At 43.7% G+C, this 27,883-nt stretch overlaps 1 protein-coding gene across 1 annotated transcript in view; it reads left to right on the forward strand.

The window, feature by feature from the left end:
- LOC120990753 overlaps positions 1-24,549 on the forward strand; it is a 201,278-nt gene extending 176,729 nt beyond the window's left edge. The window contains exon 5 of the mRNA XM_040419655.1: positions 24,280-24,549. Within this exon, the coding sequence (XP_040275589.1) occupies positions 24,280-24,437 (158 nt within the window). The 3' untranslated portion in view covers positions 24,438-24,549. The remainder of the gene's footprint in view (positions 1-24,279) is intronic.
- Positions 24,550-27,883: the final 3,334 nt, after the last annotated feature.

The following is a 27,883-nucleotide window of genomic DNA, read 5'->3' on the forward strand; positions in this document are numbered from 1 at the left end:
GTCCTGGTGGGAAATTAAATCTCTAGAGCATTATTTGAAGGAGAATATTGATTTATGCGCCTTCTCCTCGAAGAGAAGAAACTCAATCTTGATTCCAAACAAAAAAAGGTGAATAACCTTAGGGAACAAGCACTTAAATTCAAGGACGAAGCACAATTCCAGAAAAAAGAGGAATATCTCCATAATACCATAGACAGATTTCAGTATATGGTTAAGGAACGCAAGCATCAACAATACTTGAGAGACTCTACTGAGTTTAAAGAGAACAGAGCATACCTCTTCTTGAACAAAACTATTCAGAGAGAGGTTCAAAGTGAGATATCATCTTTAGAGGCCGAGGGCTCAGAAACCGAACAAGGTAGAACAACAAGAGGAGGAGGGAGAGGACAAAGAAACAGGGGTAGAGGAGGTAGAGGACAGGCAAGAGCAGGCCCCCGAAAAAATAATACAAGAGGCTATCAAACATGTAGCTCAACTGGTCCCTCACCCTCTACCTCATCCTCTACTTTTTTAGCCCAGGCCCCCATACAAGCACCTTATCAACTGAGGAAAAAGTGTAGGGGGCGTATTGGCCTCAAGTGGAATGAGCAATAAACTGGAAATTATCAACCTCTCCTCCCATAAGCTTACCGCTGATGATGTCTCCCTTCTAAACAAGGGTCTATCCCTTGTTCCCACAGTCCACTTTGATACATTTGAGTGGAGTAAGGACATAGCCCTGTTTATAAGGAAACTGCTCTGGCACAAACACTTCACGTTACAAGACAAAAAAAAGTGTGATGAATTGAATATGAATACCCAGGAACTCGAGGCCACTAGGACACTTGTTAACTTAATGGAGGAGGGAGAGAGATATAGGGCTGAAGGCCCTTTTACACAGCTAAAATTAAATAGCACACAGATGCCACCTCCCCTACCCGATTCAAGTATATCCATCTTTCATAAACTGGTATCTAGAGACCTAGAGCGAATCCAAGTTAATAGAGGTGGAAATAATTTGAATAAGGAAGAATTTCAGGCCCTTAAAATATTAGAGCGTGACCGTAATGTGGTAATAAAACCCTCAGACAAGGGGGGCAACTTAGTCTTCATGGATACAGGGAAATATAAGAAGATGTGCTTGGACATCCTAGGAAACAGGGAGTCATATGAATTACTATCTAAAGACCCTGGTCCCATGTACACTGCTCAAAAAAATAAAGGGAACACAAAAATAACACATCCTAGATCTAAATTAATTAAATATTCTTCTGAAATACTTTGTTCTTTACATAGTTGAATGTGCTGACAACAAAATCACACAAAAATTAAAAAATGGAAATCAAATTTTTTAACCCATGGAGGTCTGGATTTGGAGTCACACTCAAAATTAAAGTGGAAAAACACACTACAGGCTGATCCAACTTTGATGTAATGTCCTTAAAACAAGTCAAAATGAGGCTCAGTAGTGTGTGTGGCCTCCACGTGCCTGTATGACCTCCCTACAATGCCTGTGCATGCTCCTGATGAGGTGGCGGACGGTCTCCTGAGGGATCTCCTCCCAGACCTGGACTAAAGCATCTGCCAACTCCTGGACAGTCTGTGGTGCAACGTGACGTTGGTGGATAGAGCGAGACATGATGTCCCAGATGTGCTCAATTGGATTCAGGTCTGGGGAACGGGCGGACCAGTCCATAGCATCAATGCCTTCGTCTTGCAGGAACTGCTGACACACTCCAGCCACATGAGGTCTAGCATTGTCTTGCATTAGGAGGAACCCAGGGCCAACCGCACCAGCATATGGTCTCACAAGGGGTCTGAGGATCTCATCTCGGTACCTAATGGCAGTCAGGCTACCTCTGGCGAGCACATGGAGGGCTGTGCGGCCCTCCAAAGAAATGCCACCCCACACCATTACTGACCCAATGCCAAACCGGTCATGCTGGAGGATGTTGCAGGCAGCAGAACGTTCTCCACAGCGTCTCCAGACTCTGTCACGTCTGTCACATGTGCTCAGTGTGAACCTGCTTTCATCTGTGAAGAGCACAGGGCGCCAATGGCGAATTTGGCAATCTTTGTTCTCTGGCAAATGCCAAACGTCCTGCACGGTGTTGGGCTGTAAGCACAACCCCCACCTGTGGACGTCGGACCCTCATATCACCCTCATGGAGTCTGTTTCTGACCGTTTGAGCAGACACATGCACATTTGTGGCCTGCTGGAGGTCATTTTACAGGGCTCTGGCAGTGCTTCTCCTGTTCCTCCTTGCACAAAGGCGGAGGTAGCGGTCCTGCTGCTGGGTTGTTGCCCTCCTACGGCCTCCTCCACATCTCCTGATGTACTGGCCTGTCTCCTGGTAGCGCCTCCATGCTCTGGACATGACGCTGACAGACACAGCAAACCTTCTTGCCACAGCTCGCATTGATGTGCCATCCTGGATAAGCTGCACTACCTGAGCCACTTGTGTGGGTTGTAGACTCCGTCTCATTCTACCACTAGAGTGAAAGCACCGCCAGCATTCAAAAAACATCAGCCAGGAAGCATAGGAACTGAGAAGTGTCTGTGGTCACCACCTGCAGAACCACTCCTTTATTGGGGGTGTCTTGCTAATTGCCTATAATTTCCACCTGTTGTCTATCCCATTTGCACAACAGCATGTGAAATTGATTGTCACTCAGTGTTGCTTCCTAAGTGGACAGTTTGATTTCACAGAAGTGTGATTGACTTGGAGTTACATTGTGTTGTTTAATTGTTCCCTTTATTTTTTTGAGCAGTGTATTTCCTTGAGCTGAGAAATATTCTTAATAAAGGATTCCAAGAAAAATCCGCAAATTTACTGCTGGGCTGGTGGGAGGCCAATTACATTGGGTCTGAAGAAATGGAAGAGTGGCAGGATAGGGTAGTTCTTTGGCTGAGGTTCATAGATGATGTGTTTGTTCTATGGAGAGGGACCGAAGAGTCTTTTGTGGAATTTGTGGAGGTGATCAATAACAATGATCTGGGTCTCAATTTCACATCAACATGTGATAAATATGCACTACCATTTCTTGATGTTTTAATTGAAAGAGGCCCAGACCAGAGTATAACCACCTCAGTATACCGCAAAAGTACGGCAAGTAACAGCCTTCTTTGCTGGGATAGCGCACATCCATTCCCTCTTTGAAAAGGAATCCCTAAAGGCCAATATTTTTTACTCCGGAGGAATTGCTCCACGATGAAAAAGTGCCGCAGACCTGAGAATGAGGTTTAGGGAGAGAGGCTATCCCGACGGAGTTTTACGTATGGCCTATGAAACTGCTTGCAAAGAACAGAGACCGCTGTATGCCAGAACAATATTTGAATTATTGGCACCTTTGATAGTGGCCATCAAGAAGTAAAGCGAGTCATCTCCAGACACTGGGACATATTAAAAGCTGACCCAGATTTGGACAAGGTGCTGGGGTCATATCCTCAATTAACATTTAGAAAGGGACGCAGTCTGAGGGACAGATTAGTTAACAGTCATTTCCAGCCACCTGAGAGAACTGGCTCTCTAGAAAACCTTTAGGGACATTTAAATGTGGAAGCTGCACAGCATGTAGCCAGGTACGAAAAGCTAAAACATTTGTCCTATACTAACAAGGAATACACCATCAGAGACTTTGTAAACTGTCTCACAACTGGTGTGGTGTCAATGCACTTGCCCACTAGACTATGTGGGCAAAACCAAGAGGGAATTCAGGCGACGTATAAGAGACCATGTCAATGATGTCCTCAATGACAAGGTGTCGGGATTCGAACCCGTGACCAGCCACATCCCAGGCGGTAGCCCTGCTTACTAGGCTACCGTCCTCTCTGGACATTCCTCCCTGAAGCCTATTAGTTAACCTCAGTCTTGCCTAGCCTTGCTCATTACCATTGATTCCCCACACCTGGTACTTCCCTATATAGTCCAGCCCCTTGCACTCCAGTTTGCTGATTATTGAGCTCCTGAGCCTTGATCAAGCTTCTCCTCATCTGTTGCTCCTGCTACTGCTGGAAGTCCACTGCTGACCAGGAATTGCCTACCGACTACTCTTCTGCCTTATCCCTACCTACTGAACTGCTACCACCGTTGCCATCCGGATTGTCTGACCACGCTTACTGCCGCCTGCCCTGACTCACCGCCTGCCTACCGACTACTCTTCTGCCTTATCCCTACCTACTGAACTGCTACCACCGTTGCCATCCGGATTGTCTGACCACGCTTACTACCTGCCTGCGGTCCTTGCCACTGGGCTCCACTCCTACCTCCAGCCAGCGGTCCTCTGACTCAGGTGAGCCTGTAGGACTGTTACAGAATAATCAGCCACACTATGGAGTCCGCAATGGCCACTCTGCGTAAGCAGGTCTCCGAACTTCAAGAATTTGGTACTACATATCAGGAGAAATTTGCCCAGCTCCAAGGCGTAGTCCAAAGCCAGCAAAGGGAGATTATTGAACTACAGAGGCAACACCTGGACGTCCGCGGCGCGGCCGCAGACACCCGCATGCCACTCCCATCAAGATTCGGCGGCGACAAACGCCAGTATCGGGGGTTTCTAAACCAATGCCGCATCTATATTCAGATGTACCCGGCCCCCTTCACCACCGAGAAAAAGAAGGTGCTATTCATGGTCAATCTCCTGACGGAAGAAGCATTAGCATGGGCATCACCTTACGTGGAGACTAACAGTCAGCTCCTGGACGACCTAAACAACTTCATCACCGCCATGAGCCAAGTCTTCGACGACCCCAACCGCTGTGCGACAGCTGAGGCGCGACTACATAGTCTGCGGCAAGGGAGACGCTCCATCGCCGAATACACCGCCGAGTTTCGCCGTTGGGTCACGGACACCACCTGGAACCCAGCGGCACAGAGGAGCCAATTCCGGCGAGGCCTGTCAGAATTAATAAAGGACGAACTCGCCAGAGTTGAGGCCCCGGACGATCTGGATGACTTCATTCAGTTATGCATCCGGATAGATCAAAGACTCTCCGAGAGGAAGAGAGAAAGACTCTGGTCCTCGGACCACAGACCCACTTACTCCTTCTCTTCCAACGCCCAGCGCGGCCCCCAATCAGCAACTGAACTTTGCAGCTCGACGCTCTACGTAGGTCTCTATCTACAGCTGAGAAGGAGAGACGGCTGGCCGAAAACCTCTGCCTCTACTGTGGGGAGCCGGGTCATTTTGCCATCAAATGTCCTCATAAGATCCGAAAGACTATTGCCGTCACGGAACTAAAGGAGCAACCACAGACTCCAACCCCGTCAGCAGCCCCGGAAAATAACAATACGGCGGCTCATGGATCCCATTTCATCATTCCCATCCTCATCGACATTGAGGGGCGACAACTCCCCTGTTCAACGATGTTAGACTCCGGGGCGGGAGGCAACTTCATGGACTTAACCTTCGCCCGCGAAAAGAACATTCCACTGACAATCAAGGCAGCCCCCGTTGACCTGGAAACCGTCGACGGATCCCCACTCTCCTCGGGGCCGGCCACTCACGAGACCACCGAACTACAACTCCTCATAGAACCCGATCACCGCGAAAAGATCCACTTCTCGCTGATCGCTTCCCCGAAGTTCCCGGTGATCTTGGGCATCCCTTGGTTGGCCACCTACAATCCCTCCCGATTCCCTCCCGCCCCTGGGGCTCGATCTCCATGGACTTTGTGGTAGACCTTCCTCCTTCAAAAGGGATGAACACCATCCTGGTCGTGGTCGACCGTCTCACCAAGATGGCCCATTTCATCCCCTACAAAGGCCTACCCACAGCCAAACAGACGGCCGATCTTATTCTCAGAGAGGTCTTCAGGCTGCATGGGATCCCGGACGACGTGGTCTCCGACCGAGGCGTACAATTTGCCTCAAAGTTCTGGAAGAACTTCTGCCTGGCGCTCGGGGTTAAAGTGAACCTGTCCTCTGCTTTCCACCCTCAGTCAAACGGGCAGACTGAGAGAACTAATCAGACCCTAGAGCAATACCTACGCTGTTTCAGCTCCCACCTGCAGGATGACTGGCTTGATCATCTCCCCACGGCCGAGTTCGCCTACAACAATGCTGAGCACAGCTCAACCAAGCACAGCCCCTTCTTTGCTAACACAGGCTTGCACCCGGTGTTCATTTCCCACCTACCCGTTGCCTCCACCCTCCCAGCAGTGGCCGAACGCCTAAAAACCCTACAGGAGGCACAAGAGAACATTATAGACAACCTCCAGCTTGCCCAGAGGCGCTTTAAACAGGGAGCAGACAGACGTCGCAAACCCACCCCGGGCTTCCATGTGGGAGACAAGGTGTGGCTGTCCACCAGGAACCTCAGATTGAAGGTCCCCTCCAAAAAATTTGCCCAAAGATACATGGGTCCGTTCCGGATCACCGCACAAATCAACGAGGTCACGTTCCGGCTCGACCTCCCGGACTCCATTAGGGTGCACCCTGTCTTCCATTGCTCTCTCCTCAAGCCATACGTGGAGAACACCTTCACAGGCCGCCACTCGCCCCCTCCACCACCTGTGAGGGTACAGGGTGAAGAAGAATACGTTGTCGCAAAGATTCTCGACTCCAGGATCCACCGGGGAAGACTACAATACCTAATTGGGTGGGAGGGTTACCCTCCCGAGGATAACTCCTGGGAGCGAGAAGAAAATGTCCACGCCCCCAGACTGGTAAAAGAGTTCCACCAACGGCACCCCGGTAAGCCTGCCCCTGCGGTGCCCGGAGGTCACCTTGGAAGGGGGGGAGTACTGTCGGGATTCGAACCCGTGACCAGCCACATCCCAGGCGGTAGCCCTGCTTACTAGGCTACCGTCCTCTCTGGACATTCCTCCCTGAAGCCTATTAGTTAACCTCAGTCTTGCCTAGCCTTGCTCATTACCATTGATTCCCCACACCTGGTACTTCCCTATATAGTCCAGCCCCTTGCACTCCAGTTTGCTGATTATTGAGCTCCTGAGCCTTGATCAAGCTTCTCCTCATCTGTTGCTCCTGCTACTGCTGGAAGTCCACTGCTGACCAGGAATTGCCTACCGACTACTCTTCTGCCTTATCCCTACCTACTGAACTGCTACCACCGTTGCCATCCGGATTGTCTGACCACGCTTACTGCCGCCTGCCCTGACTCACCGCCTGCCTACCGACTACTCTTCTGCCTTATCCCTACCTACTGAACTGCTACCACCGTTGCCATCCGGATTGTCTGACCACGCTTACTACCTGCCTGCGGTCCTTGCCACTGGGCTCCACTCCTACCTCCAGCCAGCGGTCCTCTGACTCAGGTGAGCCTGTAGGACTGTTACACAAGGATACGTCGGTGGCACGCCACTTTCTGCAATGTCATGGAGGTGATATTAACTGTCTCAAATTTGTAGGGATACAACATGTTCCCAAACCAAAGAGAGGCGGAGATTGGGATAAGATGATCCTGAGGGCTGAAACTAAGTGGATATACAGATTAAATTCTGTGACACCGAAGGGTCTGAATGAGTATATTTCATATAAGCCATTTCTGTAATTGACATCCACATCTGTCCGGCCCAAACAAGACATCTGCCCTATGTATCTGATTTGAACCTGTTGGCCTCCTACAAATATCCTAACACCCTTATATGACATCGCATAGATGACTTACGCAACAGTGTGCTAATATTTCTATCTTAATGTACAGTAGTTTTCTGAAAATCGTGTCTGTGTCTGCTAAGAAGGGCTTAAAATGTATGTGCCCACTTAGCAGATTCGTGATAATTGTTGCCGATCGCTATACACTTGCCTTTGATGGCGAATGTACACAAATACTTTGCCCTGCAAGGACCTGCCGGGGACGTGGTGTTAGATCCTTATAGCAACTAACACGCCCACCACTGACGTCACTTCCGGCTACGAGCGAAGCGCTGTGGACTAGGCATAGCTGTCTACAGCGGCTCTAGGATCGCGCGCCCTCGCTCCGGATTGCTTTGACAAGTAAGTGGGAGGGTAGTTTGGAGCGCTCGCATGATGCCCATTGGTTAATTAATCGAATGGGCAGGGTTGAAAGCGCTTTAAAAAGGAGACACATAGACCTACATGTTGCCACTGCCCTACTATATGTGCGGTAGCGCTGCCTCCGCAATGGGTCTCGATCGGTCCCGGCCACCGCACGGATGTTGAAAATTGCGGTCCCCAATACACAGAACGGATGCACAATGTTCGTGTGCAAGAGGCCTAAGAAAAATGTTTCATTAACATAACATATGCGCATAAAATATGAACTAGCTGAGAATTGGCACAATAGCTCATTCAAGTATATGGAAATATTGTAGCAGACCGTGAGGATGTTTTATAAGTCTATTATTAATCAAGAGAATTGTGTAATCCAGCTAATACAACTAAATATTAATTTACACTACTAACCACACGCCCAAAGCGAAGAAAAAACAAGGAATCCACATTTTAGTATTTTTTATTTTTTATATATGCGAGAGCTCCGCATTTAAAGCGACCGTGTTCATTAAATAGAGTGTATGAATTTTTAGTTATCTATGAATATGTAAGGGTTGTTTTTTAACCCCTTTCTGACAGAGCCTAATTTTGCAAATCTGACGTGTCCCTTCATGTGGTAATAACTTTGGAATGCTTTTACTTATCCAAGCCACTCTGAGATTGTTTTCTCATGACACATTGTACTTCATGACAGTGGTAAATTTGAGTCGCTATATTTCATCTTTATTTATAAAATAATCCAAAATTTACCAAAAATTTAAAAAAATTTGCAATTTTCAAAATTTCTATTTCTCTGCTTTTAAAACAGAAAGTGATACCTCATAAAATATTTATTACTTAACATTCCCCATATGTCTACTTTATGTTGGCATCGTTTTGAAAATGTCATTTTATTTTTTTTGGACGTTAGAAGGCTTAGAATTTTAGAAGCAATTCTTAAAAGCTTTAAAAAAAATTCCAAAACCCAGTTCAGGTCTGAAGTCACTTTGTGGATCTTACATTGTGGAAACCCCCCTATAAATGACCCCATTGTAGAAACTACACCCCTCTAGTAACTCAAAACTGATTTTACAAATTTTGTTAACCCTTTAGGTGTTCCACAAGAATTAAAGGAAAATGGAGATGGCATTTCTAAATGTAACTTTTTTGGCAGATTTTCCATTTTAATTAATTTTTTTCTTTAACACATCGAGGGTTAACAGCCAAACAAAACTCAATATTTATTACCCTGATTCTGCGGTTTACAGAAATACCCCACATGTGGTCGTAAACTGATGTAAGGGCACACGGCACAGAGCAGAAGAAACGGAGCTCCATATGGTTTTTGGAAGGCAGATTTTGCTGAACTGGTTTTTAGATGCCATGTCCCATTTAAAGCCCCCCTGATGCACCCTTACAGTAGAAACTCCCAAAAAGTGACCCCATTTTGGAAACTAGGAGATAAGGTGACCAGTTTCATTGGTACTATTTTGGTGTACATATGCTTTTTAATTGCTCTATATTGTATTTTTTGTGAGGCAAGGCAATCAAAAAAATTGCTGTTTTGGCATTGTTTTTATTTTTTATAGAGCAGGTTATTACGGATGCAATGATATCAAATACTGTATATTTACTTTCTTTCTTTGTTTCAGTTTTACATAATAAAGCATTTTTGATACAAAAATAAATTATTTCTTAGTGTCTCCATAGTCTGAGAGCCATAGCTTTTTTTTATTTTTTGACCGATTGTTTTAGGTAGGGTCTCATTTTTTGCAGGATGAGGTGACGGTTTGATTGGCACTATTTTGGGGGGCATACGCCTTTTTGATCGCTTGGTGTTACACTTTATGTGATGTTAGGTGACAAAAAATAGCTTTTTTGGCTTTTTTTTTTTTTTTACGGTATTCACCTGGGGGGTTAGGTCATATGATATTTTTATATAGCTGGTTGTTACGGATGCGGCAATACCTAATATGTATACTTTTTTTTATTTATTTCACTTTAACACAATAATAGCATTTTTGAAAAATGGTAGCCGCCGCAAAAAAACGCCCCCTCGTCCTGTTGATTGACAGGGCCAGCGAGCGCTCTCCTCCTCCAGCTGGCCCTGTCATCATTTCAAATCCCACGCCTGTCTTCATTCGGCGCAGGCGCTCTGAGAGAAGGAGGCTCGCCTCCTCAGCACTCCCTCAGTGTGCCTGCGCCGATGATGTCACCGAAAGAGAAGACGTCATCGGCGCAGGCGCACTGAGGGAGTGCTGAGGATGCGAGCCTCCTTCTCTCAGAGCGCCTGCGCCGAATGAAGACAGGTGCAGGATTTTAAATGCTGACAGGGGCCAGCCGGAGGAGGAGAGCGCTCGCTGGCCCTGTCAATCAACAGGACGAGAGGGCGTTTTTTTGCGGCGGCTACCAGCAAGTAGACGCCCTACTTGGTGGTAGTGAAGTGATTTGAATATTTTAAAAGATCGTTTTTTTAAGGAAAAGAAGCCACAGCCAAAAGGTAAGAGCCCTATGTAGGGAATAATCGTTATAAAAGGATTTTAACAAGCCCAAAAAAAAAAAAAGGTTTTGGGGGTGACAGAAGCCCTTTAATGTATTGTATTATATATGTGAAATAGTAAAAGTACATGCAAATTACTGTGAGCCAGCCATTTTTTACTACTATTTGGGTTACATTAAGGGCTCATGCACACAAACGTATTTTTTTCCGCTTCCGTTCCGTTTTTTGTGCGGCCCGTATGCGGAACCCTTTACTTCAATGGGGCTGTAGAAAATACAGAAGTTACTCCGTGTGCATTCCGTTTCCGTATTTCCGTTCCGCAAAAAAAGTAGTGCATGTCCTATTATTGTCCGCAAATCATGGTCCGAGGCCCCATTCAAGTCAATGGGTCCGCAAAAAATACAGAACGCACACGGAACACATCCGTATGTCATCCATATTTCATCTGTATTTTGCGGATCCATACTGTAGAAATGCTATGCCCAGCCCATTTTGCTCATGTGTTTGGTGATTAATAAGTTACTGTTTCGTTTCCGATCTGCAAAAAACGGATTGCATACGGAAATCATACGGATATGTTTTGTGGAATAATGGATTGGAAGAGGACTTAAATCATAGGAAAATAAACCTCAGATACGGAACAACGGATCCGTGAAAAACGGACTGCAAAACAACAACGGTCGTGTGCATGAGCCCAAATACTGAGGGGTGGTCAGGGGCTAGGCTCCAGAGTAACTGGTGAGCTCCCTCCATTATATTGCTAATTTTGTAAAGCTATTGCACTTTTCTTGATTATTTTAGAGACACATGAACATTGCACCTTACTGTATTATTTTAGAGACATATGACACTTGAGATATGTTTTTTGTATTTTAGGTCAGTATCAAAATGCACCTTATCACAAATGTATAAGGCCTTCTGCTGTGGTGTTTTGATGTTTCATAAAGAGGATAGAAAACACCATAACCACATTGAGGACTGTATGGCGAGTCTAAGTGTAGGTTGTGTAAAAGTCCAGTCATATTGTGCTACTGCACAAACCTTCCCACCATCTAGAATCATGTCACAAAATCACTCTTTTGGACTGGTACTCCCTTGCCTGCCAGATTGTTAGGTTCTGCACATGACCAGGAATTGCTACCATCTATGTTTCAAAGTCCCTCAAGTCAAAAGAAATTTCCTTCAAGTACCCCAAAAGTTATGATCAATATTATCAGTATTCTGATCCTCTGATCTGTATTCATGATTGAAGTCATGAATGCGTGGATGCCTTCTTTTCCTTAAATAATAATAATAAGGCTGAGTTTACTTCATTGTTTAGCTTTCCGTTCTGATCCATCAGGAAAAAAAAAACTGATCCCACTTTTTTTTGAGCACCAATTATGATCAGTTTTCATCAGTTTGTGTCACTTCCGTCAGAGATCAGTTATTTTTGACGGGAGAAAAAGTCCTGCCTGCAGTATGTTTGAGGCTGGGTTCAGATCTGTGCTCTGTTCCTCTGCCGGAACAGACTGCCAGAGTTCACCGTATCCGGCATAGCTGGATACCACTATGCAGCGCCGGATCCCCATTCACTGTAGTGGGATCCGGCTGTAATTTGGCTGCTTTCCGGCATATATTCCGACTTTTGGTCAGAAATGTCACGTGTAGCATTTTTTGCGCTGCTGAAAGCCGGCATGTACGCTGGATACAGTGACTGGATTACAGTGCTACAGTTCACAATGCAAATATGAACCCAGCCTAGGGTACTTTCACACTAGCATTTTTGTTTTCCGGTATTGGGTTCCGTCACAGGAGCTCAATACAGGAAAAAAACAGATCAGTTTTATCCTAATGTATTCTGAATGGAGATCATTCCGTTCAGGATGCATCAGTTCAGTCCCTCTTACGTTTTCTGGACAGAGAAAATACCGCAGCATGCTGCAGTTTTCTCTTCGGCCAAAATTACTGAACATTTGCCAGAATTGAAGTGTATTAGTGCCGGATCTGGCATTAAGTGTTCTGGCAAAACTAATCCGGCTTTCCGGTCTGCGCATGCGCAGACCTTTAAAAATGCAAAAAAAATTAATACAGGATCCGTTTTTCCGGATGTCACCGGAGAGACGGATCGGGTATTTCAATGCATTTGTCAGACGGATCCGCATACGAATCCGTCTGACAAATGCCATCAGTTTGCGTCCGGAACTACCTGACGGAATTCTGTGCAGCAAAATACCTGATCTCTGACGTAAGTGACAATAAACTGATCATAACTGATGCTAACTGAGTATAACTGATGCTCAAAATAACTCATAGTTTTTTGTTTTTTATTTCTTTTTGCTAAACGGTGATGTGAACTCAGCCTTATTTGCATTAACATTTCCTTGATGTTTAAGTCACTAGGCACAAGGAATGTTCTGGTATACCGTATTTACAATTGGCAGATATTTAGCAGAATTTTTTGCAACTGAAAATGAGTTCCTTTCATCTGAATGGGGTTATTAAGATGCAAATAAATGGAAATCATCTGGCCTTATTCCGAAAAATAGGACAGTCACAGAAATTGTTCTAGTAAATCTGCCATATGTGATGTACCTGTATGGTATCCCAGTAAGCACCAGTACGGGTTTAAAGACTGAGCATAAGGGAGTCGATGATATCCACTATCCACTGAATTATCAGAGACGATAAGTGGGCTCATCTGCGTATATGTATGTTGCAGGATTAATTTTCTCTTTGAAATATATTTTTTATGTTATGTTAACCTAAGGAGTCCACAAGCAACATGTAGGTTACTACTGTTCCATGGACTGTATGTTATAAATATGTTTGCTGAATCATGCGTGCCACAGGACATGGAGGTACAGTCCTGGCCACCAGATGATGAGTATCTATAATATGTGCATGAGGTCTGTGCAGTGTGATCTTACTTTAACAACTGCATGATTAGAACATTTGCTGCTATGGAGTATTTGTTGCAGTAGTTGGGGGAAATCTGCAGATTACATAAGCAGTTTTTTATGCATACAGTATTTTAGCCTCAGTCTGGCGTGTCTTTAAACCATGACATATATTAAGGAAATATGTATACTTCCGTCTTTTGTAGTCACTCCTGTGTTTGATTAAAAAAAAAAATCACCAAAAGGCTGGATCAAAAGCTGCATGTGCGAATGAGGCTTTGGAATTATTTTTTTAGGTGCAATAATGATGCAACACCTTGTAAACTTGGCCTCCAAAGGTTTTCAGAAATCAGAAGACAATTGACTAAAGGTAGGACATTAAATTAAAAAAGAATCTGTACTTACCTGATAAATTATCCATCCCTCCTATGGTCTCTGCTAGTCGTCAGTTTTCCTGCAGCGGTGACAGGCCATCTATCAATATCACTGCTGCTGTCAATATCTGACCTTAGTGGTCTTGTGCCATATATGCCGGCATCACTGTTGAGGTCAGTGATTGGCTGCAGCAAAGGCTGGCGAACCCACCAGTGTGGTGGAGATTTATCAGTTGAGTAGAGGTTATTTTATGCCTTGTCCTCCATTTAGTCAATTTTCCATAAATTTTGGAAAACCAATTTTTTTTTGTGTGTTTACAGTTGTTTTATAAATCACAAAATAGTTGGGGCTGTTGATTCACATTGTATACTGGCAGATACCGTATATGCCAGCAAGACACACTTTTTGGCATACATGGCCTCTAAAATATATGGCATGTCAGTGTATCAATACATTTTCACACAGGTAAGTACTATGGAGCCACATGCAGTCCTTATTCTGCCTTACAAACTGCTCCTTTGGGTGCTGTACGTACAGTGTGAGTCCCCTTTATAAAACCACATACATATCACACAATGCCTCCATTATTTTGTGTATACTTACAGAACTCCACAGAAGAAATCTCCGTATGACTCTGTATGAAACTGGCGGCATACAGTAATACAGTAAGGCCATGTGCTCGTTTACTGGGGTCCTGTTACATCCCGTACAAAACAGAGTCTTAACAGATATGCCAAAAAGGGGGGCATGGTGTGGGTGGCCGACAGGCCCATCTCATTAAGAATTTTCTAGGCCTGTTTTAGGTGTAGAAAATTATATAAATCTACGCCACCAAGGGAGCTGGCATAGTATTTAGACAGGCGGAAGATGCACCTAAGTTATGTAGAGGATGGCGCCTCTACAGCGCATCCACCGCCAGTGCACAGGGTTATTAAGACTGGTGTCTAAAACGCTGGTCTTAATAAACAACCCCATTAGTCTTTTGCATGTAATCTTTCTATTACAGAATCCTGTTTAAGCTGCTAGTTTTCTTTTACTCATTAAAATCGTATCATCTGTAAACCTGCTTCATAGGAAACCTTTGAAATAACCTTGCAAAGTGTTGTATTTGTTATCAAAGAAGATAAGTTTTCATAGAAGTATAGGCTACTTTCACACTAGCGTTCAGAGAGCATCCGTCTGGTGTCTGCATAGACTGATCCGCTCCTATAATGCAGACGTTTGGATCCGTTCAGAACGGATCCGTCTGCATTATAGCTTAGAAAAAATTCTAAGTGTGAAAGTAGTTCAGACGGATCCGTCCAGACTTTACATTGAAAGTCAATGGGGGACGGATCCGTTTGAAGATTGAGCCATATTGTGTCATCTTCAAACGGATCCGTCCCCATTGACTTACATTGTAAGTCTGGACGGATCCGCTTGCCTCCGCACGGCCAGGCGGACACCCGAACGCTGCAAGCAGCGTTCGGGTGTCCGCCTGCTGAGCGGAGCGGAGGCTGAACGCTGCCAGACTGATGCATTCTGAGCGGATCCGCGTCCACTCAGAATGCATTGGTAGCTGGACGGATGCGTTCGGGGCCGCTTGTGAGCCCCTTCAAACGGAGCTCACAAGCGGACACCCGAACGCTAGTGTGAAAGTAGCCTAAGCATGTTCGCTGTTTAAAGAGAATCTGTTACTTTGATCTTGGTAATTATCAGCAGTAATATATGCGTAGTACTGTACATAAGGAGGAGTCCAGATCACTATTTTCCTATTGACCCCCATTCCCCTTCTGTCAGTACTCAAAGCTGCACTGAAATACATCGTTTGGACTACTGGGCTCTGCTAACATATTGGAGAGGACTCATGTGCACATGCACAGAAGTCCAGACAAGGTATTTCAGTGCAGCTAGAAATTCTGACAATGGGGGTGGGGTGGGTGCATTAGGGTTAGGCCTCATGCACACGACTGTTGTTGTGTTTCGTTCCGCAAAATGGGGTTCAGTTGTTCCGTGATCCGTTTCCGTTTTTGTTTCCGTGTGTCTTCCTTTATTTTTGGAGGACCACCAGACATAAAGAAAGGTAAAAAAAAAGTCTAAGACAGGTTTGCCATGGAAATTATAAGAATAAAACGGACGCTGATGACAATCTTGTGGGCCTCCGTGTTTTTTAGCTGTCCCATTGACTTGAATGGGTCCGCGAACCGTTTTCCGCGGACAAGAATAGGACAGGTTATATTTTTTTGACGGACTGGAACCACGGATCACGGACGCGGATGGCAAACGGTGGACTATCCGCATTTTCAACGGCTCCATAGAAATGAATGGGTCCGCATCTGAAACGCTAAAATCGGCGGAACGGATGCGGAGACAAACAACGGTCGTGTGCATGAGGCCTTAGGGGGGATCAGTAGGAAAATAAGAAGTAGCGACCTGGACTTCTTTTCCACAGTACTAATCATGTATTACAGCAAATGAAAGTCCAGAATCTTGGTGACAGATTCCCTTTAATACATTGTTAGCTTGTATACATATACCACATGCGCGTTAAACGTTTTTTTTGTGGATGCTTTTTGCCCATGAAGACAAGACATGAATAATTTCTACAATAATGTTGTGGCATTTTGGGTTTTTAAGTGTCTTTCGCTTTAGAAGCAAGGAGCTGGCCACCTGTGGCCTGACAGATTTACTACAATTTACACCAAAAGCTAGTATAAACCATGGAAGGACCGGCGATGATGATGTGGCCAGCAAAAGGTGTTGGAGGAGGGAATAGATTTCCTAAAGTGCTCTGTATGAAGAAGTCTGAGATGCTGGCACCCAGCTTGAAAGCAAACCGGGAGGAAGAGAGGCAGCATGGGAAGAACAGAGGGCACCATGAATATTGATCATACATGTATCATGTATAGTTATATTTTGGGTTTGGATTAGATTTGTCATCCAGAACTTTATTTCATGTGTCATATGTTCCAGAGAATGATCTGCTAAGGATGGAGAAAAACTGTGGCTTCCAAAACTGCCTTTACTAAGAGCAGAATGAAAGCCTAGAGCTGGATTTAGGGCTCATGCACATGAACATATTTTCTTTCTGTGTCCATTCCGTTTTTTTGGCGGACCGTATGCGGAACCATTCACTTCAATGGGTCCGCAAAATAAACAGAAGTTACTCCGTGTGCATTTCGTTTCCGTATGTCCAGATTTCCGTTCCGCCAAAAAATGAAACATGTCCTATTATTGTTCGCATTACGGACAAGTACAAAAAAACTGAAAACAGATATCCTATCTGGCGTGTGTGAATTGCAGCGGTAACTGTTGCAGAGTAATCCCGAAACTCCATTTGTATACCAAAAGAGAGAGTAGTTCCGTGCAGTCTTAATTATGGTTAGTTAGTACTGCCCCTGATGAAGCGGTGCGAAACCCCGGTTGGGCTATGAGATTTTATAGTATTTTTATATGAATGAAGCAAGTTTTATATCTTGGAAGTACAATAAAAATAATTTATTTTATTAAAAACACGGTGAGCACTATGTTCATATCCCTTTCCCGGACCTTTTTGCTGAAGTGAAGAGAGATATCGAGACACTCGGCATTGAGGAAAAAGTTTTTTACATTTTGGGTTTTGAAGTACCCTGTGGCTACAGGAACACCGTGTAATCGCACAGACATATAAGAGGAAGGACGCTTGTGGGATTATACATTGCATGCAAGTGCTAACTAGCCATAAATAGGACTGCGAGGAACTACTCTTTATCTTTTTGCATTAGTTCTGTTCTATTAGGGGCCAGCTGTTCCATTCCGCGAAATACGGAATGCACACGAAAGTCATCCGTATTTTTTGCGGACCGCAATACATACGGTCGTGTGCATGAGCCCTTAGGAAGGAGAGGAGGTTCTACAGCCTTAGGCCATCTTATGTTCTGGAGCTGTTTTACCAGTTGAGGTAACTACACCTGTGGCCTATTTTAAAAGCTGTATTGGCATGGTGCCACCAACAAGTCACTCAGTCATGGTGACGGTGGCGAGGTTTGGAAACTGAATCTTTGCCCCAGTTGAAGGTGAACTTGGCCTACAAACCTCATTGTCCTTGGAAATGTTCCACTTCTAAATTTGTTTTACAAAGCTGGTAGTTGTCTTTTAACACATCTATAATATATAAAATAGCAAAATTGCTCGGTATATTTGATTTATAAAAAACTCAGGGACAAGGAGAATTAGGCTTGAAGAAAACTGTCTTCAACAGAGATTTGAGGTATAGGTTTTAGACAGTGTCTGGACCGGTTTGTCCAAAGACTCAAAATCGTAATTGTGAAATAACATCCGGAGTCTCTCCAGACTTGTCTTCCATTGAACACATCTGGGACATCATTGATGGGCAATAGCAAAGGGAGCTGCCAGCATCAGATCTTGATGATTTCTGTGCCCAAGTGCATTCAGCATTGCAGAACATTTCTCAGACAACCATTAATAACCTTACTGATAGCATGCCAAGGGGTTTATTGTGTGCATTCTACCAATACTCGATACTGAATAAAACACAATATTTTGTATTGTTTTGTTTCCATTTTATATCATTTGCATATCATTACCAGGTCTATGGATCCTGTGATTTCCATAATTCCACAACTTTTTCTTCTTGCTGTTGGAATTTCAGTGTTGGGGAGTATATCTCCCACCATTTAAAAGGTGCCATTATTATGAGATATCAATGTTATTCACTCTACTGGTTTAGATGTTACTGTATGTCTGATCAGTGTATATAGGTTCATGAATTTATTTATACTTGTATATCACATCCAAAGCATTGTTGTGTAACAATATTAACTTAAGTTATATCATTCTGTGACTGGGCAGCTCTTAATGACTATTTCACCCAGGGACAGATGATGGGGCACAGTAGGCAAACTAGCCAAAAAACCCTGATCAAGTGAATTACTTCCTTCTCTACTGACAGCTTTTGACATTTAGAGGGCATATTGGCATATACGGTAGTTGTGATTGTCTTAGTATATAAGTGGTAATAGGTTCCCATTTGTAACACAACTTTTGTGTAAGCTTATATTTAAAATCAGTACAGCATATAAAAATAGGATATCCAATTCTCACAATATTTGAAGATTATTTTACTCTTCCTTGTAGGATTGTGTACTTAATAAACGTTGGTTTCCTTGTATTTACATACATATTGTGTTTTCATATAGGAGTCGCTACTTCGCTTTGACACATGCAAAATTCCCAACAGGATTTCCTTTTATATTTTCATTTAACCATTTTTTTTTGTTCCTACTCTAGGAGTGACATTCCTTGTAAAGTGTTGAGAATTTATTTCTGCTTAAATAATACTTAATACTTGTAATCCATGCAGGATTTGAAACTAGAAGATGATTATGACAAGCAAGCAAAGACACTGCTCATAATATACAAATCTTCTAATGCTGTATCTTATATTTTATAACACGTACATGTGTAGACTGAGACTAGTGCTACACAGTGACAGTTGTTGCAGCCAGGATCACTGTGTAGCGGTGATCCCATAGAAATGAATGGGATCGCCGAGATAGTCGCAAGAAATCCAATATGGCTGGGTTTTTTGCGACTGTAACAGCAATCCCATGAATTTCTATGGGGTCAATGTTACTCAGCGATCCTGGCCGCGACCAATGTAGCCCTAGCCTTAGACTTATGTGCAGATTTACTACATACAGATCTTGTAGATTGGGCGTGTATTTTACCATATCCATTGCAAAGGGTTAAATCCGATGTGAAAACTTCCAAAACAAAATTAACTTTTTGCAGATTCGAAATACCAGACACATGTGAAAAACACACTCCACAAATATAAATTAAAATAAATAGTTACAAAAAAAGACATGCATAGGGTAAAAGGTGGCAATCACCTCAAATAAGGAGCTGCATACAGAGGTAACAAATATAAAAGAAAACACAAAAAAGTGCCAGATTCATGAGTAAAAAGAGACATCAATTAATAAATAGGGCAATTTGGCAGACACCACAGACCTTGGGTAATTAGTTACAGCAATGGTCACCAATATAAGTGTCCCACAACAAATAGTAAAAGCATAAAATAGCAAGTAAACAAATGAATACCGACCACACAGCAGCTCCGTCCCAACATATGTTTTGCCTATTGCTTCCTGCGGGGAAAGGGGATGGGGTTTTGATACGAAATACAGATTGCCCTGCAAAAAATTAGCCTTTACACTGCTCCGTAGATTCAAATATAAAAAAAGTTGTGATTAGGCTTGACTGAATCGTGTTCAGATTGCTCTATCCGAACCCAATTTGTTTGAAAACTTTATTTACAATATCTCCTCTGTAGTGCACTAAAATAGATGGGCTCTGCTAAAGGCCTGAAGAATTTTGCTGCAAATAACGTGAGAATTGCTTTGTCTCGCATTTGTGACGTTACACTTCGGTTATGCACATAAAGGACTGTTCCAAAATCTGAAGCAGAACTCAGCTTCGTTAGTGAGATTTTGAAACGGTAATTTAAATAATTTATATGCGCATAAGCGAAGTGTAACATCATAGACGCAAGTCTCACGTTATTCGCAGCAAGATTTTCGAGGCCTCAGCACAGACTATACATTTTAGCACACTACGGAAGAGATATTGTAAACACAAAGCTATCAAACGAATCGGGTTCAGAATCAGCAATCCGAACCAGATTCATTCAATCCTAATTGTGATGCAAAGAAAAATGAACACGGGAAACACTATAAAAAAGTGGTATTGCTGTAATCTTACTGAGATTACCCCAGAATGAAGTTAAAGGGAGTGGTGTATTTGAATGGAGGAGACATCACATGGAGATGATTTGCCTGGTGACATGACCCTCCATCAGCAACCATTTTATGAACAAGACATCTATGTGGACAGCACAAAAGACTTGGAACAAAGGGCATAGCTTATGAAATATAGAAAATGGCACCGACTGTCAACAAAGGCTATATTAGTAAGTGCTTTATGGTCATTTTACAAATATGTTGGTGAACAGTATCCAGAAAGTGGCCAACCCCTTTAACTTGAGATTTTAACTCATAGGGAATGCAATAAAACTGAAACCCATAAACCAATGCGGAATTTCGTTTTTTCCCAATTCAACCACATTTAGAGTTAGCGTACGGAATGCAATATTAAATGGGGCTTGTTTCATGAAAAAACACACCCTCATATGGCTAGGTGAATGGAAAAATTAAAAAGTTATGGCTCCAGGAAGGGAGGAAGTACAAAAACTGAAAAACAGATTTATTTTCCCATGTTTGCAATGCATTTAAAGGACCACTAAACCCTGAAAAACAAGGATAAAAAGCATAACCTGCTAAGGGAAATTTGTCTTTACCTTTTTTCAGCTTAGGGCATCTTGAGACTGCGGCAGAAATCAGATTTAAGGCATTTCCTGCAGTGAGACAAGTCCCTCATTGCAAAAGGACCTGTGCCGACATCAGCACAGGTCCTGCTGAATGAAGATAGAAGGATCCTCTATCTTCATTCAGCAGAATCTGCGCTGACGTCACCACGCTCACCACGTCAGCGCAGGTCCTTTTGCAGGTCCTGAAAGAAGACGATAACAGCTACGTGATCAGGTGGATGAGGTAAGTATTTTTTTTATTATTTTTTAACCCTTAATGGACATTTTACTTTGCATTCTGTATTAAAGAATGCTTATATTTTCCATTATAACCATGTTATAATGGAAAATAATAAAATCTACAGAACACCGAACCCAAACTCCGGGTTCGGGTCTGGGTACCAACATTCAGTTTTTTTAACACGGGCGTGCAAAACGTATTAAAACGCATTGCACTCGCGCGGAAAAAACTGAACAACGCAACGCAATCGCAGACAAAACTGACTGAAATTGCGTGCACACTCGCGTGGGTTTCTCGCAAGCCACCCGCAACGCATCCGGACCTCTTCTGCGACGCCCGTGTGAAAGGGGCTTTAGACTGGCGTACGCCCTCTACATCTTGATTGACAGAGCCAGGCATGATGTGGCTCTGACAATCAAAGTGGAGAGGATGCGGCAGTTGCAGAGCAAGCAGACCTAAGGTAATCAGCTATAAGTGTTGACTTGCAGGTCACTTTTGGATATTGACTACACAGTTTGGTACTAGTCACTGGTGGCTCAGTGGTTAGCGCCGGTGCTTTGTGCTGGGGTCCTAGGTTCAATCCAACCAGGGCCAACATCTGCATGGAGTTTGTATGTTCTCCCTGTGTTTGTGTGGGTTTCCTTCAAAGACATACACTACTGATAGGGAACTTAGATTATGAGCTCCCCTGTGGGACAGCGTGTGATGATAAAATGTAAAATGCTGTGGAATATGTCAGAGAGTGAGTAATAAATGTTACAAACATGTACCACCTCGATTAGCATTACTGCCTGGGATATTTGCAATATTACCTAAGGAAAGTCAGTTTATTGTGGATGTCAAAGGCATAAGGCCAACCTGACAATAATCAGCTTATTATCTGTGCTGTGACATAAGAAAAGGCCCGCCGATAGCCAACCAATGTAAATGTGACCAAAAAGTCTCCATATTACAAATAGATGAGTATTCTGGAACCTGATGAAATCTTTGGAATACAAGGAAGCAGTTTATATATAATGCAACGTATCCTATAACTATCTACTGTCTATTTCAACTTTCCTAAGCCATAGATGAATGACACAAACGCCTCATTTATGACTTTGAAAATACACTTCAATTATAAGCTGGGTTAAATGGTTGTCCAGCAATATTGTATTTTTTATATATGGCTCAAAGTAAAAATAAGAAAGCGGTCATACTGCCCCTCACGGATCCTCCATGGCTGCCATTCCGTTGTTGCTCTAGTCTAGCTGCTCTCCACTTCTTGGTCCGGGCTTGGCACACAGGAAATTATTGGATATGCCCACGCTGGCATTTTCTGTGTGCTGGACCTGGTCTAGGCAGTGGTGAGCCGCTGAGACTGGAGCAGCACTGGGGCGGCAGGGTATCCGTGAGGGTGTGTATGATTTCATTATTATTTTTAACCCAATGTGAGCTATATATACAAAATGTACAGCCCTTTAGCCTTAGGCTTTCACACTGGCGTTTCTGGGTCCGCTTGTGAGATCCGTTTCAAGGCTCTCACAAGCGGCCCAAAACGGATCAGTTCAGCCCCCAATGCATTCTGAATGGATAAGGATCCGTTCAGAATGCATCAGTTTGGCTCCGTTGCGTCTCCATTCCGCTCTGGATGCGGACACTAAAACGCTGTTTGCAGCGTTTTGATGTCCGCCTGACGATACGGAGCCAAACTGATCCGTCCTGACTTACAATGTAAGTCAATGGGGACGGATCCGTTTTCACTGACACAATATGGTGCAATTGAAGGCGGATCTGTCCTCCATTGACTTTCAATGTAAATCAGAATGGATCCGTTTTGACTTAGACATTTTTTTTGAAAGAATAATGCAAACGGATCCGTTCTGAACGGATACAAGCGTTTGCATTATAGGTGCGGATCTGTCTGTGCAGATACAAGACGGATCCGCACCGACCTCAGGTGTGAAAGTAGTCTTACATGGTTTTGTTCCTGGTGCTACTAACTGATTCTATTAACTAACATTATTAAAGGGGTTATGCAGGACCTTTCCAGTTATGTAATGCCCTCAGCCTGCCTCCTGAAAAGAAGATTCATACCTGCTCCTCGTCACTCTGGTGCTGCGTGCTACTTTCATCTTCCCTCTCTGTTTTCTTTCACCGGCGCATGAATATGGTCACCTGCACTGCTCCAGCCAATGACTGGTGTCAGCAGAGACGTGACCACAAGCAGCACGTCACTGCTGAAGCCAGTCATTGGCTGGAGAGGTGCATGTGACCATGGCCATAGCCAGCTAGATGTAAACAGTGCCAGGACCGGAAGATGGAAAGAGCAGAGGCAGCGTAGAAGACCAGAGCAACGTGGAGAAGGTAAGTATTTTCAAGTGTTTTCTTTTCAGGAGGCAGGCTGGGGGCATTACTTAAAATATAATTCTAACTGGAAAATCCCTTTTAAAATAGCTGGTTGTTGAGTTTTGGGACCCTCACCGAACTAATATTGATGGCCTACTCTAGTACTCCAGTTTTTTTTTTTATATTGATGACCTATCCTCCATATAGGTCATCAATATCCAATCATTGGGGTCCATCTGTTCAAGTGAATGGGAAGTGAGCTGCAGTAAACCAGCACAGCTACTTCATAATGGACAGATCCTCCTGTTTCAAGGCTCTGTCCGCTGTTTAGTTTTTGGTGTGAGCGGCTGCTGAAAACAGTTGATTGTCGGAGGTGGCAGATGTTAGACTCCCACCGATCTGATATTGATGACTTTTCTGGAGGATAGGTCATTAATATCTAAAAGCTGGAATACCCATTTAAGAGATTTTAGAGTTGTTAATAACCTATTTATTAATACAAATTAAAAATAAGTAATAGCAGAAGTAATACAAGATTGACAGATCATTTCTGTACTGGTTAATATAACTTATGTTCTTACAACTTTGAGTATTTACCGCCTATAACCACAATGCTCAAACATAGCTGTTACCTACCAAAGCAATTTGATTTATCTTTTTGGTTTAAATTTCAGGAAATGTAACTGAGGACATTCAGCAACATCCAACTGTACAACTACTTTCTCAAGATGACACCGATTTCCCAAACCAGAACCAGATATTTATTCGTAGACCAGAATCTCCAGATGTTGTACGGGAAGGGATCGCATCAAGAAAATTTACCGATCTATAATCTAGTAAGGGAGTCTGGAGGAAAATATTGGTCCATTGTCTCTGAAAACATGATTCAAGGCAAGGATTAGATCTAGATCCTGCAGAAGATCCAGGACATTTAGACCTAGAAAAGTTATGTCACTGTTATTTGTAAATCTCTGGTCTACTGCAAGTAACTTGTAAGCTGGCATTAAAGCATCACATAGTGGTCAAACGGCTCTCATCTCTTTATCAGCAGTAGTCTGTGTATCTGCATGATGAACAATTTTATGTTATGGCTTGTAAGGATGGGCGGAATGAATTGCATTTGTTACGAATTTCACAAAAATTCATCCAAAAAACGAATCCAAAGCTGTTCTGTTTATTTTGGACGAATCGCGTAAAATGGTGCACAGTGCCATTTTACTTTCCATGTTGCCAGGCAAAACCATGAGGGAGGAAAAAGAAGGATGGTCACATGACACTGGGAGGAAGTGGAGGGGAGGGCTCACCCTGATTGGCTCAAAGGCTGACACGCAGCCTGGATCAGCCAATCAAAGAGGCATCAGGCAGCGAGGTGCCTGTGCAGAATGTTATTCTAACTTGTACTGGCTACATGGCAAAAAGATGTGCAGTAGCTCTGCCTCTGCAGACTGATATACAGGACAGAATAGGAGCTATATTTGGGGTATATTTAGGGGCCATAATCAGGGAGGGAGAGTGAGAACTGTTTATTATCAGGTGTATTTGCTTTGAGGCTACTGTCAGCTCAGCTTCTGGCAACTAATTCTACATTACAAATTCTTTCAAAAACAGACAAATAATTACATTTTTGGAAAAAAAGTTTGCCCTTTTTACCTTTTTATTTAGAAACTAGTTTCTATCCATTTGTAATTGGACATTTAATTGCACCTCTGTCTTTAAATTTCAGGAAAAAAAACTGTTTTGCTAGTGCTATGTAATAATCTGTGTGTGTACCAAACCCGTGAATTTTCATTGATAGGCATCATAATAAAATGCCTGGAAAACAGAAGACTACAAAATGAGAAACCCAGGCCTCGTCCTCCCAGAATCAGAATATGGCTAACATTATCAGCCATTCATCCAGAAGTAGTAGTAGGAGTAGTAGTAGTGGGCCACAATTCTCCCTGGCTTCTGAAAGGCAGAACATTATTAAGGACAAAGAGGATGAGAATGTGGACTGGATGGCTCACTCCTCCTCTGAGTCACACTAGGATAACATTGAAGTCACTTATGAGTCTGACACTGTGTCTTGGAGCCAGGGGTCACAGTATTTATCCTGTTCCTCCATTCCAAGCCTTTCAGTTACATCCTTGCTGTCATCACTGCCCCCTCCTAGTTAGGCAACAAGACTTCTTCACGCACTACAGAAGATAAACAAGAGAGTTGTATGATGACAGTTAGTATTTGGAATATCATGAGAAGGGGGTTCAGGAAGAGGTGGGAGACCCCATGCATAGCTGTGTTAGTGGTGCTAGTTATGGCACCCATAACCACGGTGGTGGTAGTGACAGTGGCACTTAGGGCAGTACAGAGCAGGGAATTGGGAAGGGGCCAAGGAGCTCACAATGACATATTGCAGTCTGATTAAAGTGGCAGGGAGGGTGATGACTCTGATGATAATTGTGTGTTGGACAGAAGCTGGGAGTTGGATAGAGGTGCTGAGGAGGAAGTAACATCAGAGGAGGAGGTTGGTGGCAACAGCCATAAATGGCAGAGGCAATATAGGCTAGAACCTCCCACAGAACTGCCAAGACCAGGTCTATTTCTGGAACTGGTGATACCGCTGATACGGTGGGCACAGGCCCAAAACGTGCCAGACCTAAGCCAAGCTCGGCTGATGCTAGCTCTGTGGAGAGTGTGTGAGTTTCTGGCAGCTTTTCTCCACACTAGATAAAAGCATTTGGTGTGCAAGATCTGCAGGATTAAAATAAGCCATGAGCACTCAAGCACAAACCTAGGCACAACTACTCCATCACAGCACATGGACAGTTTACTAGTCACCGTGGGAAATAGAAGGGGCCAGCTAACACAAAAAGAGTGTACTCCTTCTCCCAGACTCCTTTGTGGCAGTAAGGCTGCATCCAATTGCCGTACAGTCTCCTTGTCATCCTCTTCATCATGTACTGCTTTCTCCTGTTTAGACTATTTTGACTCTGCTCTGTTGTCAGCCATCAATATTGGAATGTGTAGCCAGGTAACAACTCTACATGCCCAGCAATCTGCTGGTGCGACAGCTTAACTCCCACCTGGCTAAATTGCTGGCAGTACAGTCTCTGCCGTGCCATCTAGTAGAGTCTGCTGCCTTTAGGGAACTGATGACGTGCGCTCAGCCTTGTTGCAAGATACCTAGACAGCATTATATCTCAAAAAAAGCCATCCCTGCCTTGTACTCTTATGGCTGCACACCAACCAACCTTGGGGTCTGAGATTACCCCTTGATGAGCCTACACTAGCGTTGTGCCTAACAACCTAACAAGGTTAGCCTCCATTTGGAGCTACATTTTATTATTATCTTTACGTTATTACCCTATGGTGCGCCTATTTTGTGTATCCTAGTAAACAACGTCTGTGGTTTTGATTCTCCTACCCGTTTTTTCCGGACATTTCGGCAGCACATAAGGATAAGTGACCACCCAGTAATATGGAATACGTCCATAATCGCTTCGAACACAGAGAGCGACTCGTCACACAATGTGTACAAGCTCATACTACCACCATCATCTCATCAGAAGCGAATCCTGCTTATGTAGGTATTGACGAAAGATCACTCTCCTCATTGTTCTTTGAACTTGAAAGGAATATGATCGGCAAGATCCAACATCAACTGGATGCCAAATTCCTTGAAATATATCTTATAGAAAACCTAGTCCCTAGGGTTCTATGTCTGCGGTAAAAACATTCGTTTGAATACGACATGGACTTTTGTAAGGATTGGGACAACTATCTGCTTCATTGCGCTAAAGGTCTCATGTCTAGACTATTAACTAAAATAAAAGCTATAGCTTTGAATCTAGGGACTAAAATCACAGATTGTTACAATAACATCCTTCCTCACAAGGAACGTCATTCATTTCTCAAATTTGACCACATGATCACCACACCGGTTATATCACATGAGAAAGACATTTTGAGTAAAAAGGCAGGCAAATTATCCAGAGACAGGACAAATTTTAATACCAATAATATTATGTTCTGGCTCAAAGAACGTACCACTGCTGATTCTCCACCCATGGAGGAATCAAGGGCTATGAACGCCGAGCCAGGGTCCAAGCGTACACTGCCGGCCTCCTCTAGCACAACTCAATAACCACTACATCCCATCCAGTCCAAAGCCAAGCATAGTGTCACATTCACCCACAGTAGTAGACGTGGTCTTCAAAAGATACAGAGACGTCACACTCACACACCCAAACATCAATCCAATTCCAAGCCACACCCTTCTTTACCCACTACCACTCATCC

This window comes from Bufo bufo, chromosome 2, assembly GCF_905171765.1.
Source record: "Bufo bufo chromosome 2, aBufBuf1.1, whole genome shotgun sequence".
Taxonomy (NCBI): Eukaryota; Metazoa; Chordata; class Amphibia; order Anura; family Bufonidae; genus Bufo; species Bufo bufo.